At 36.5% G+C, this 13432-nt stretch overlaps 1 protein-coding gene across 7 annotated transcripts in view; it reads right to left on the reverse strand.

Moving 5' to 3' along the window:
- Positions 1-933: 933 nt before the first annotated feature.
- LOC121868625 (protein arginine N-methyltransferase 1-like) overlaps positions 934-13432 on the reverse strand; it is a 29260-nt gene continuing 16761 nt past the window's right edge. For 5 of the 7 annotated variants that reach the window (XM_042369455.1, XM_042369452.1, XM_042369454.1 and 2 more), the window contains exons 5-10: positions 12925-13124; positions 11371-11490; positions 11165-11260; positions 10094-10181; positions 6306-6521; positions 934-1878 (exon numbers count right to left, since the gene is read on the reverse strand). In XM_042369455.1, the coding sequence (XP_042225389.1) occupies positions 6316-6521; positions 10094-10181; positions 11165-11260; positions 11371-11490; positions 12925-13124 (710 nt within the window). In that variant the 3' untranslated portion in view covers positions 934-1878; positions 6306-6315. The remainder of the gene's footprint in view (positions 1879-6305; positions 6522-10093; positions 10182-11164; positions 11261-11370; positions 11491-12924; positions 13125-13432) is intronic. The other 2 variants (XM_042369453.1, XM_042369451.1) reach the window with 1 other exon arrangement.

The following is a 13432-nucleotide window of genomic DNA, read 5'->3' on the forward strand; positions in this document are numbered from 1 at the left end:
TTACATATACAGTGGTCGTCCCTCGGTTAACAAACACAATTCGTTCCAAAGAGTCGTTCATTAACCGAATCTATTATTTCAATGGGATATTGGGAAATTGGTTCCAACTCACAGAAAAAGTACATACAAAGTACTGTATACCAGAAATGGAACTAACAAAACATTAAATATAAACTAAATACAGTACAGTACTGTCCTGTACAATAATAAAAAAAAACCATTAGAATACTGTATTTTAACTTACTTTGGGGTGTGTATGTCGCATTACCGGCAGCTTTGTTTACATATCAAACAGCTGATTGTAGTGGTCGATGATGACATGCCATATTCTTTAGAGTGCATTGGTTCTAATGCCTTCTTCATGTTTCATAATAATTTCTGCACTGTATATTATCAATATGTTAACTAAATTTCAGATGACCAAAAATTTTACAGTAAAAATGCAAAAATATACAAGAGACCAACAAAATCGATGTTCACTCCATTGTAAACAAAGTTAAACTGAGAAGGGTTGTTGGGCGATTCAATCAGCTGATGAGCTCACAAAAACTGCTTCCTGTACTGTCTATATTATCATTGTTAACTAAATTTCAGAATGACCAATAATTTTAATATAAAAAATGCAGAAATACTCAAGAGACCAACTTTCTTGATACTTACTTCACTGGAAATGAATGTAAACATAAAACCAATTACTGTATTGGCGGACTAGCCGATCAGTTGATGCGCACAACAAAACGTGTTTGTTGTAAGGATTTCGTTAGTCAAAGTTTTCTTCGTTATTCGAATTGAAAATTCTTATGGGAGCTAATTCGTTAACCAAAATTTTGTTAATCGAACCGTTCGTTAACCGAGGGACCACAGTACAATACTATATTTAATACCTAATTGAGGAAACGTGGATATGTGTTTGTACTCCAAATAAAATTACAATTCTTGATTTTCTTTTTATTGCCATCTGTAAAAATAATTCAAATAACATACAAGATACCCACGCTAACTTCTTTTAACAATCCAAGTCCTCAAACCAAGGACTAGAACTTCTGGGTAATCATCCCTACTATCCCTACAGTAGGATCTTGATACAGATACATGACAAATATGTTGAGACAGATTATTAAATAATGTTTGTAACTAAGTACAGTACTAGTATAAGAGTCAAGATTATATTAATAAAATTGTTATCGATGGATGTAAAAAATAAAAATAAATTAATCATTTTATTACTACATCATGTAGCTGAACAAATGGATGTAGCTGATCAATTATTATTGTGTAACATTTTATTGTAGCAATTCTTTTATTATGAGAAAACAATAATTTCAACTACAGCACTCATGAATTTTTCCTTCAAGTTTCACCTTTTTTTTCTTCAAACTTTCACTTCACTTCACTACCAAATAGCCATTCTTAATTCTTTATTGAGGACTTGCACCATTGAAAATAACACCAGATCATTACTGGCCACAGCCTAGTGGGGCGGGAGAGTTCACGAGTCTGCTCAATCCTCTTACACTGGAGAGGCAAGAGTATTATGCTCATCTACCATGCTCATATAATACTGCTTCTGGTAGAGAGGCTGAGTCTACAGCTCATCCACTAAATACGGAGTACACAACTTTTTATAAAGGTCACTCCACCAGCTGGGATTACAGTTCTAGCGGCTGTCATGACTGCACTCTAGTAAGTGTCCGTACAGGATGTGCCACAAGCCATTTTGGATTAAGGCCTAAACCTCAGACTGACAAAATTATACAAAACTTCCTGATGTTGCTTCACTTGAGAGAAGCAATTACTACTTGTTAGGAACCTAACGGCTAAATCAACTTGCGGCATAATCGTGGACGACCATCTGATGGACGTAGCAGGATCCAACTCCTGGAAATGGAAAATTCATTATAAATATTTATTTTATTTTTTTAAATTAAACACAAATCAAAATATTCTGCCATACTAGAGGCAACCACATACCATGGAAACAATTTCAGATGACAGTGATCTTCAGGACTAGGACCCGTATTCACAGTCGACATACCCGACCACAGGGAACCCAAAGCTCGTGTAGACAGACATCATTTAAGAATGTGCTTTGAGCACTATGGTAAGTCGGGATCCCAATCCACAAGGTGGGGCTACCAACATGGGTAAATCAGCAGGATGGCGGGTGGTTGATATGCCACAAAACAGATTACGTTTCAGGATGTTAATATAATTACATTCTGTTTACTTAATTTCTGCTACCAATTCTTGATTATTGTGCCCGTTTGGTTCTCAGCTGCAGAGTTCCACTTAAAAATAATTAATTGACAAGGATTTGAATACAGCTGCTTCCTTTATGATGAGGCTGACTGTGTTGGTCTTTATCGTCGTCACTGCTGGTGCTTTGTACTCGCTTTATAAATTCTTCTTGGACTCTAATCATCCTTTTCAAGAATTCGTCCCAGAATCTTATGTACAAGGCTAGATGTACTAGATATTCATATAGTATTAATCTGTAGGGTCACAGCCCTGATAGTGATTTAACTGAAGAAGCTATAGACTAAATGTAATGTAAAATTCAGACATGCATTATTTCGGTGACGAAATTTCTAATTTTGGACTTACATTTCTAGGGGTAGGACTCCAAAATAAAATAAACCTAACATAACTTACAATTATACCTACATACCAAAACATGTTTTATGTAAAAGAACAATAATGAAAAGTTTCCTATTGTTGCACGTTAAACCCACGCACCTCTTTTAAAGCACAGTATTACCACAATTTTTTTTAGGTATACTGCAATTGTCAAGTTCGGTACGACTGGTAAGTGTGAAACATGAGAATAGCCAATATTGACCAGCACCGACTATACTCACGTACCCTAATGACTCGCATATATCAGGATATGTGACCTTTCCAATCTAATATAACATCTCGCCTCAGCAGCCTCCAGTCTGTCCGGCAAGGAACTCCTGGTCTTTTGATATACAAGTGTATTTCCCGAAAACCGATGTCCCGTTAACCGCAAGTTCGCATAACCGATGAATACACACGGGAAATACCCCATAAGTTTTGTTGATACCCCGGATATCCGACGATCGACAGAACTGTTTTGAATTTGGCGGGCAGTGGTGTGGTGTGAATTCTTGCTACCAGAAGAACCTGTTCACTGCTCTGACCCATTCCCACCATCTTTGCTCTTGTTTACATTTACTATGTGTCTCTGACTTACTGTTTTTTCGTTATTTCTGATTTCGTGTATTAATGAAGCCTGAACACCACAGTACAATAACAGTTCCTCTTGTCCTGGGCAAATTGATCTAATGTGATACGGCATAATAAAGCATAACAAGAATGGTAATGGAACTTAGACTTGAACTTGCCCCACAAGACCCTCTTTACCATCTTCAACACAGGTAAACAAGTCTCAATTTAGCTTTACATTGCTCATTTAAGGCTTCTTGTGCTTGCTTTATATGCGTCGGTTGTCAGGGTACGTACGGGGTACTCCTAAAAAGAAGGTGTTAGTGAAAAAGAACCCCGATCTCATCAAACAGTTCTCTCATATCAATCCCACTTTACCGTATATGTATGGATTGATCAAAACACATAAGCTTAATAATCTATATACGTCCTATCGTGAGTTCTGTGGGTTCTGTTACGTATAAATTATCAAAGTGGTTGGTTAGGATGCTATCCCCTCTTACAGGCCAAATTCACATACACACAACAGCAGTGATTTAATTGATAAACTCAAAAAACACAATGAACCATGTGAATTAATAAGTTTTGATGTAAATTCACTTTTCACTAAAGTGCCAGTGAATGACCTACTTTCATTTCTTAAAGATAAATTGCTACTGTTAGATTTGACTATTAAACATGATACTTTTCTCAAATTGATAGTTATGCATTACTGACAGTGTGGGGCTAAAAAATCCATTCAGTCTACTCAAACCAGGCAAATTCCTTCATTTAAAAATATTTTTACTCGACCTTATCGCAATGAATTTGTCCCATTAGTTCAGTCCCTTAAATTATTATATATTAATGTTGTTTTTAGTATGACTCAACTATTACTAATATATTAATCAAGAATAGCCCAACCTTGAATGTAAATGGAAGTGTTTACTGCATTCCATGTAGCAATTGTAATGTAAATTATATAGGACAGACTGGGCAAGCATTGAAACTCAGAATAAAACAGCACAAGTACAATATTAGAACAGCATTTGAAAGTTTTCAAATGCTGTTCTAATATTGTACTTGTGCTGTTTTATTCTGAGTTGCAATGCTTTCCCAGTATATATATATATATATATATATATATATATATATATATATATATATATATATATATATATATATATATATATATATATATATATATATATATATATATATATATATATATATATATATATGCAAGTAAATCACTGTAGGTGCGCGTGATCTAGGTATATGCTGATAACCACAAGGAAAGAAGAAAACACGAAGTTCCCAAGCGCTTTCGTGTAATTCACATCTTCAGGGGTGAGTACAGACTAGAAAGAGTAATACAAATCAAGGTGTGTATATACAGAGGAGGGTGTAATCAAGACCCACAAGCCCAATAACCCAGCAAGACCCATCATTAGCTCAGTTGGGTCAATCTCTTATAAACTATCTAAATGGTTAGTTTCTTTACTAAATCCCCTAGTTGGCAACATTTCTAACTCCAATATCAAGAATAATATGGATCTGGTTGATAAACTCAATAACTTACACATTAATCATGATTTTAAACTGGTCAGCTTTGATGTAACGTCACTCTTTACAAAGGTCCCAGTTGATGATTTACTAGAGTTCCTCATAGATTCCCTGGATAACATTTCACTGCCCGTCTCGAAAGACGACTTCATCGAACTCATCAAACTATGTATTAAGGATTGCAAATTCGAATTCAATGGGGAATATTATGCTCAAAAATTTGGTATGGCAATGGGTAATCCACTCTCACCTGTATTAAGCAACCTATATATGGAATTCTTTGAAAAGAAACTATTAAGTAATATTTTACCACCCTCAGCAGTCTGGTTTAGATATGTTGATGATGTATTATGTCTCTGGCCATGTAATGAGGACCTAAAAGCTTTCCTGCCACAACTTAACAACTTAGCCCCCTCGATCAAATTCACTGTGGAATTAGAGCAAGACTGTAAATTGCCATTCCTAGACTGTCTGATACACAGAATAGGTAACACTTTTAAGTTCAGTATTTATAGAAAACCAACTAATGTGTGTTCATACATTCATTATTATTCTGCCCACCATAATAAAGTCAAACAGTCAGTATTTTCAACAATGTTTTTACGTGCCTTGAGAATTTGCAGTCCGGAATTCATCGATGAGGAATACAAATATATATATAATATTGGCTCAAACCTTAAATACCCTAGATCTTTCATAGACAAATGCTTAAACATTACTAAGAAAACTTTTTATAGAACTGACCCCAAGCCCACCCATGACCATAAGAATATCTTAATATTACCATTTCACAAAAATTTCTCACACATTCCTGCACAGCTAAAAACCTGGAACGTCAATGTGGCATTTAAAAACTCATGCACTGTTAAACAAATGTTAATCAAGAACTCCCCCAACAACACAATTGGTTGCATTTATAAAGTTCCTTGCAAGGAATGTAATATGTTTTACTTAGGCCAGACAGGTAAAGATCTTGCAACTAGAATTAAACAACACAAATACAGTGTTAGGACAGGCCAGGAATCCAATGCTCTGTTTGTTCATTTGAGGGATAACAAGCATTGCATTGACTGGGATAATGCCTCCTCAATATTACCATGTAAGTCAATTGACAGTAGGAACATCATAGAATCTAGTCTTATTAAACATACCGAAGCATTCAACATGAATTTGAGTAACGGCATGTACAAGCTGGACAATTTTGTAATTAAGAAGATTTGTGAACAGGTGAGAAGGCCGGGTCACTTGACCATCTGACCTGACCACCAACCGTTGTGTGCTATTTAAAGATTAGTAGGGTCATTACCTAATACCTGACCATTGTGGACCTGGTCTCACCCTCCTCTGTATATACACACCTTGATTTGTATTACTCTCTCTAGTCTGTACTCACCCCTGAAGATGTGAATTACACGAAAGCGCTTGGGAACATAGTGTTTTCTTCTTTCCTTGTGGTTATCAGCATATATATATATATATATATATATATCCTTACAATCCCAACAAAGTTAATAGCACTTAAAGATGATTCTTCCCTACATTTTTTTATGAGAGCCAGCCATTATAAAACTTACCTATAATGAATTAACGCATTTTGTATTTATGAGATTCCTGGCAGTCGGAGAGTTCACCATGGAATTCCATTTCAATCTGGAAGTCAAGGTCACGGTTATTTCGCTCATTGGGCTTCATTGTGAATGTGCCAAAGATTTCTTCTCCGTGTTTCACTGTCAGATAATCATCGAAGTAAAAGACCGTCTGTTTCCAATGTGTATACCGTGCCTCAGGAGCTGTGAAAGAATTGAAGTTTAAGATTAATTAATTGATAATGTTTATGCTAAAATAATTCAACACATTTAATGATGCATATTCCACCTGGCACTGAAACTACACCAGATACAATAATATGTATACATACAACTAAAGATGACCTTTCAGCCACTGAGGACCGAGAGATTATGCAGTACAAATTTGGGGGACCAACCAATGATTCTACCATTTTAAGGAACATCGAGGGGTCTTGGGGATTAATCCTCAGGCCCCGGATGACGTTCTTGAACATCCGACTAGCACTCCCTGGGTGATGTTCCAGAATGTCCGCCTATTTTCCCGCCATCTATTTAATTTTTGGAAGTTTGTTTTTTCCCCCTTGATATACCCCACGGGGACTGCCAGCAGCACCCTAACCCGGAGCTTAAGAGTTAAAAAACAAAAGTTTTCCCTTTCTTTCATTTGGGAGGGATATAATGAACCAAAAATTTAAGAAAGATGACCAGTACCAAAACTCGCAAATTATTACTTCTAAATTGCAAAAGCTGGAGGACCCCCTTCTGAATTTACTTTCAAGATACACTTCTGGAGATTAGATGAATGACAAATGCATGTTGTTTCCATATGTGGCATCCCAGGCGTAACCCATTTTTTTGTTGGAAGCACTATTTTTGTCCTAGCTCTATACGATGGTAGTTGATAAGATCTCCTGACTACACTGTAAATAAGGTTGAAAGCCCTTTGAAAATAGGGTAGAACATCAATTTGTAGCAGACAGGAAATTATGGGCTTGGCTTCGCATCGTCAGGTGCTCTCGTCCCGTCAGTGAGTGAGAGGAGCAGGCGGCCAATCACAGCGGCTAGCCTACAGCCCCTTCCCCTGTCTCGGCCAATGACAGTAAGCATCTGCTATCTACATCAGGGCCCCTCCAGCCAATGAGGTGGAATCCCTCTCCCTCAGTTCTCCTTTGTTGTGACGGGACCTACACTCTGATATCGATTAAAGTAAAAAAAGCCATAAGCGGGTGAGTTTTGTTGCTTCTAGTCAACATTGCAACAACCTAGTACATTACTTCATGTCGTGCTACCTACCATTTGCACGCATCAGTCCTTTAGCTTCAAGATGCAAAAAAATGAATGCTGTATCTCAATAAACGACAAAGTTACGCATGTTTGAAGTTGGAAAAACTTTAAACACGGTTTTCTCGGTTTCAAATTTGGGCGCGAATACCCCATACGATGTGGGGCGCCTCATGTGTTCTTTCTCTTTGTTTGAGAGAAATAAAGGGTACAAGGCCTTGCAATCAATGGGCAGTATTGCAGAAATCACAAATTAATACCCCCCCCAACCGATTTAACTTTTCAAATAAATATTTATGGAATAAGAGCAAAAAGATATATGGTTTCACATATATAATTATCTTGAGAATAAAACAAAAAATAAAAATGTGGAACCAAACACAAAAAACTACAAAATTTTGGGAAGCCCTTTACTGACTTATCCTTCAAAATGCTATATCTATAAATCAGAGAAGCTATGTGGCTTTCTTGGGTTATCTACTTTCATTCAAAATGAATCAAGTGGACAAAAAAATTACAAAAATAATTAAAAATATAAATTGTGTCCTTGGGCTTTATTAGCTAAATAAGATTAACATAGTACTCTCATGGGGTTTTGCAGTATTGCACTTCGCTTCTATATAATGAATTCCAACTCGGTGCAGTGTGCTGGGTATTCAAACATATGAGTGAGGCACAACTGGGGAGGGGGTGAAACCCCACAGACAAGTGAAGCTCTATAGCAGTGGTTCTGAATCTTAGAAAGAGTTTAAGGGGTGCACAAGGAGTCAATGGAAAAAGGCTGTCATGAAGGGCTTACTTTTAAAATAAGTATACACACAAATATATGTACCATCCATTTCATTAATGGGTACCTGCTTGTGCTTTTTGAGAATATTTTCAGTTTTGCACAATAGCTAGGTTGTACATGGATGAACCCTTAAGCCCCGGGCTAGGGTGCTGCTGGCAGTACACCCCCCCCCCCTCCCACAGGGTTAAATAAAAAAAATCAACTTTTCAAAAAAGGGGGGGGGGGGATAGGTGGCCGTTCTGGAACGTCACCCGGGGCCTAAGGGTCAATGAATAAAACTGCTAAACTTCCATGAATGTGTGTGTACAATGTAAAATATCAGCTTCTTATGAAGCATACACACACGTCTCCGAGTCAGCTGTGTGACTGCCCGGCTGAACTGTGTTGAGTTTCCCAGAGGATGTTTTGAGTGTAAAATGCGCTATTTTTGTGAATAAAATATGTGCTATGTATTTTATGATATGCTATGTATCTACCTTATTGTTTATCATAAACTTAAAAAGTACTTCTACACATTATGTCACTGATATAAATATAAACCCAAATAAATATGGGGGCACAATATGAAGATTTACCATGCAGATATGCTTCAGAATCAAGCATGGTAATCCAACTAGCCCCCTTAACCAGAATGTGGACTGGCATAAATGTCAGCCTAGACTCAAAGAATAATAAATTAACATCGACAAAACTTAGAACATAGAACCTAATACTTCTTAAATGACAATACCAAGAGCTGTAGTAGTTCCTGCTAACAATACCTGATGGCACAAAAGAGACTATACACTTAGATTTTGTAGCAAATAAATAAACCAAGGTGGAGTCAGTCTTTGGACATCTTCTGATGACATTTAGCTAAGAACTGAATAAAAGATAGCACAGCCATGATTGGTACAAAAAGTGCTGACTGATCCGACTCAAGATATTACAAGGCCTCTAGAGAAATGTAGTTGAAGGCAAGATTAATTTGTTTACCCATTTTGATTAACTCATCTAAATTACCAACTTAATGACAGCTATGATTTTTAATGATTGCTCAATGAATGGCAGTACAGTCTCTGCAACTGGACTTCAATCACTCCTCACAGTTGTTTAAATCAATCAATAGACTGCAGGGAGAAACCCTTGCCGTAGGTATTGACATCTCTATACATTTGACAACTTGGCATTCGTTCACCATTACTTGCAAAATTGCTATAAAATGACCTTTCCTTCGGTCCCTTCTTTTCTAGCTGCCTAAGTCAATGTAGTTGTCGAGCAGCTCCAAACTTTGCAGCAGCATAACATGAGCTTAAGGCCTATTCCTGTCATTTGAAATTTTAGAGCTGACATTAACAGACGAATGAATTGTTTGAGCATTTACATATTTATTTGGCAGCAAACTCCTCAGCTGTACTCCAACACGATCTGTCAGGAGTCCAGTATAAAGATGAAAGAATATCTAGCTTTAAATTCATTCATTTTCAAATCCTATACAAAAAACTTGGAACTCTGAAGCCAGGGGGATTTTACCGCTTATATTTGCTGGCTATATGGAATTTGTCAATCAAGGTCCAAAGATAAAAATAATCATCAAAGATTTTCATATACTGTACATCTTTGCCCTATTCCTCTTCACTTCTACTACTACGTACTGTATTAGGAAAGTTAATTCATATAGTAATAAAGATTACCTCTAAACTAAAGGAACTCATAAATAAAAACTGTTGAATGTATTATTCACCTGTTGAGAAACCTGTCCTCTTGTGACATTTAGTGAATTCAATATTGAAGTATGTGATGAGAGCGTGTACGTAGTCATTCCTTCGTACCTGTAAATTAGAGTATAAGAAGAGCATTTATGGACTACATGCTGAGGGAAAATTGGATTAAAGGTCTTTTACGTATTTAAGATATAACATTAAAGTATAGGGAATTCAAAATAAGCCGGGCATTGGGCAAATTGATAACTTTACGATTGTGCTGCACCTAGCTATGTTAATATGATATTGGCATTTAGTGTGGAGTGTTAAGGCATAAAAGCTTCAAATACGTCATAATTAAACTATTGCCCATTTTTTAAAACATCCAGGGCAGTAAGTCCAAAGAGGAATCCCAAATATTAGGCTAGTTTAAAGTGACACGAGAAATGGATTCATCAAAGTTGTTATTTGAGTTTAACAAATTCATTTGTCGGGTTACTTAAAAATAACCCGATGTTCAGGATTCCTTTTCGAACTTGCTGCACCAAATGTAAAAAAAAAAAGACGTATGTGATAGCTTAAAGTCGTCGTCGTCCCCCCCCCCCCGATTTAATGTAAGATGATAGGAACCATGAACAAACACATCCACTCGCCCCAAATTTGCTACCTTTCATTCTTACTGCGGTACTATAATAGAATTATTTGCCAAGCCATGTCCTGGTGTCCCTAAAACTGTTTTTGTGGCTGTGAGTGACATGGCTCTCCTTGCAAGCAGTTTTTTCAATATTTTAAGCCTGTAGAAAAGCATTAACCCATGAGTCATCAGTATGGTAACAGTATATTCTGTAACCCATCTCTTTCAGCACCTAAACAAATGCCACCATCTCCATTACCCTCCTGAGAAAGTTGACTTTAGAATAGGTAAACTGAGATTCAATATTATTGGCTGAGCTTTATAAATGGTGTAAAGGTCTGAGGTATGAGTCAGTGAATATAGCTATTACTGGTATAAATTTGCATCAAGAAGCAAAACTTACTTCTCAGGCCCTTTGGACTTTATTCCCAATGTCATCTATTAGTCGTTAATATGCATGCTTAATTGAGCTACTTAACTTTACCTGAAGGTGGAATGGAGCACTGAAGGCCAGATCCTCTTTCTTCACAGTGTATAGGTCCACTTCCTTCACGAGGCAAGAGTTTGTTACCACCTAAGACAGCAAAATAAATTTTTATAAGTACAGGACTGGTTTATGATACGTCATTATATAAAAAATAGATTTGTTTATTCATTTAATTACCGATAACAGTGAAATCCTACCTGTTTTGCTTCTACGACATCAACCAGAGGCTCTGTCATTGCCACCTCCCTGATGCAGGACATGTCAAATCCATAAACACTATCCCACCAATTGATTTTATCATCCTTGTATTGGCGATCCTGTTGAAATAAAAAGTGACATTAGCAGAAGAATAATTTTTTCACAAACCAGCCGATTCATGCGAAACTCTCAAGAAATATATGGTAGTCACAGGGCATAATTGTGAGTTCATACTTTAGTATCATAGTCATAACTAGATGTATCAGGCTATACACATTTAAATTTTCAAGGGAACAAAATAATGGTTCCACTTAATTCTCCATGATATGCTCTAAATTCTGAAAAATCAAGGTCAATTTATTTTTAATTGATTCAGTAATTTTATTAACATTATATTTTAAAAATTTAATGCACACACACACATACAAGCCCCCCCCCCCCCAAGTTCGTGGATGACACCCTGGATGTACCCAAGAATGTCTGTGGGTAGTTTTAAAGTTGTCGGCATTTTCGCGGCTGGGACAGGGAGCCATTCGTTCTAGAGACAGCAATTTCCTTTACCTGCATTGTAAATATGTGTGTGTGTAGACACACAAACAAAACACATACAAATAAATAATACAGTAATATCTCCGTTAGCCGGAATCCCTCAAACCAGGAACTCTCCGATAGCCAGAATTGAAATTTCTCGGGAAATTGTACCCAAAGCTGGAATTTTCCGGCATTGGGAAAGATTTCCCGAGGGGCACATTTTCCGGAAAATTCTAGAACATTTTCCCGATACCCAGAAAATTCCTGGGATGGGGTAGATTTTTTCCGGGTTTGAGAGATGAAAATCAAACGTATTTTCTGGAAATTCGAGATATTTTTTCCATTACCCGAAAAATTCCGGGGATGAAGGATAATTTTCCGGTTTCAAGAGATGATGTAATGGGCAATCTCTGGAACTTCCGAGAACATTTTTCCGTTACACGGAAAATTCCGGGGATGAGGGATTTTTTCCAACTTTGAGAGAGTTGTCTCGGTACCCGAATATCTCTCACTCCCGGAAGTGCTCTGCACCAATTGTTCTAGCTAACGGGGATATCACTGTAATTGGAAAATCCTCTTACAAATAATCAGAAACAAATTTATTTAAAATATACCCTCAAGTCCATGCTTTATTAATAGAGCACGGACTTGAGGGTAGACTGGCACACTTTTAATCAATTTGTGAGAGTATATATATATATATATATATATATATATATATATATATATATATATATATATATATATATATATATATATATATATATATATATATATATATATATATATATATATATATTATATACTGTATATATACATACATACATACATACATACATACATATATATACATACATACATACACACACACACAATACAGGTAAAAGAAATAATGTACCCCCCCATCTGCAAATATTATTCACGGATTTGGTGATTCGCGGCCATTTTGAGAACCTAACCCCCGCGAATTTGAGGGGGCCCCGTATATATACAGTATAGATGAAAAGTTGGATGACCCTTACCTCAATACCAGCAACAAATAATGTAGCACGGTCAGGGAACAGCATACCGTCAGGAGCCATCCACTTATCCCGGGCATAAAGCACTGTTTCCAGCATTGATTCATAAAAGAGACAGTAGCCCATCCACTCGCTAATAATAATATCAACCTTCTCTACGGGTAGTGTCACTTCCTCCACTTTGCCATGAATGATCTCCACAACTGGTTTTGAATGGAGGAAAAAATGCAAATAATAACTTAATAAATAAGGGATATATTACACAGAAAACAAGAGTAACACAACACATTCTTCATTACAAACAATTTCACTGTTTATACTATAAGTGGTATTATACAGTATATGTAATATAAGAACTTTACTGTAATAAATGACTGAAAATACAAAACAAAAACACACTGTAGAGGAAAAGATCATTACAAATGACATGGGCAACACCTCAACACAAAAGCCTTCAGTACAGTAAGCTAAAAAATTATTTTGCTGATTTGTAATCATAACAAATACTACC

The sequence above is a fragment of the Homarus americanus genome, unplaced genomic scaffold (genome assembly GCF_018991925.1).
Source record: "Homarus americanus isolate GMGI-L3 unplaced genomic scaffold, GMGI_Hamer_2.0 scaffold59495, whole genome shotgun sequence".
NCBI lineage: Eukaryota > Metazoa > Arthropoda > Malacostraca > Decapoda > Nephropidae > Homarus > Homarus americanus.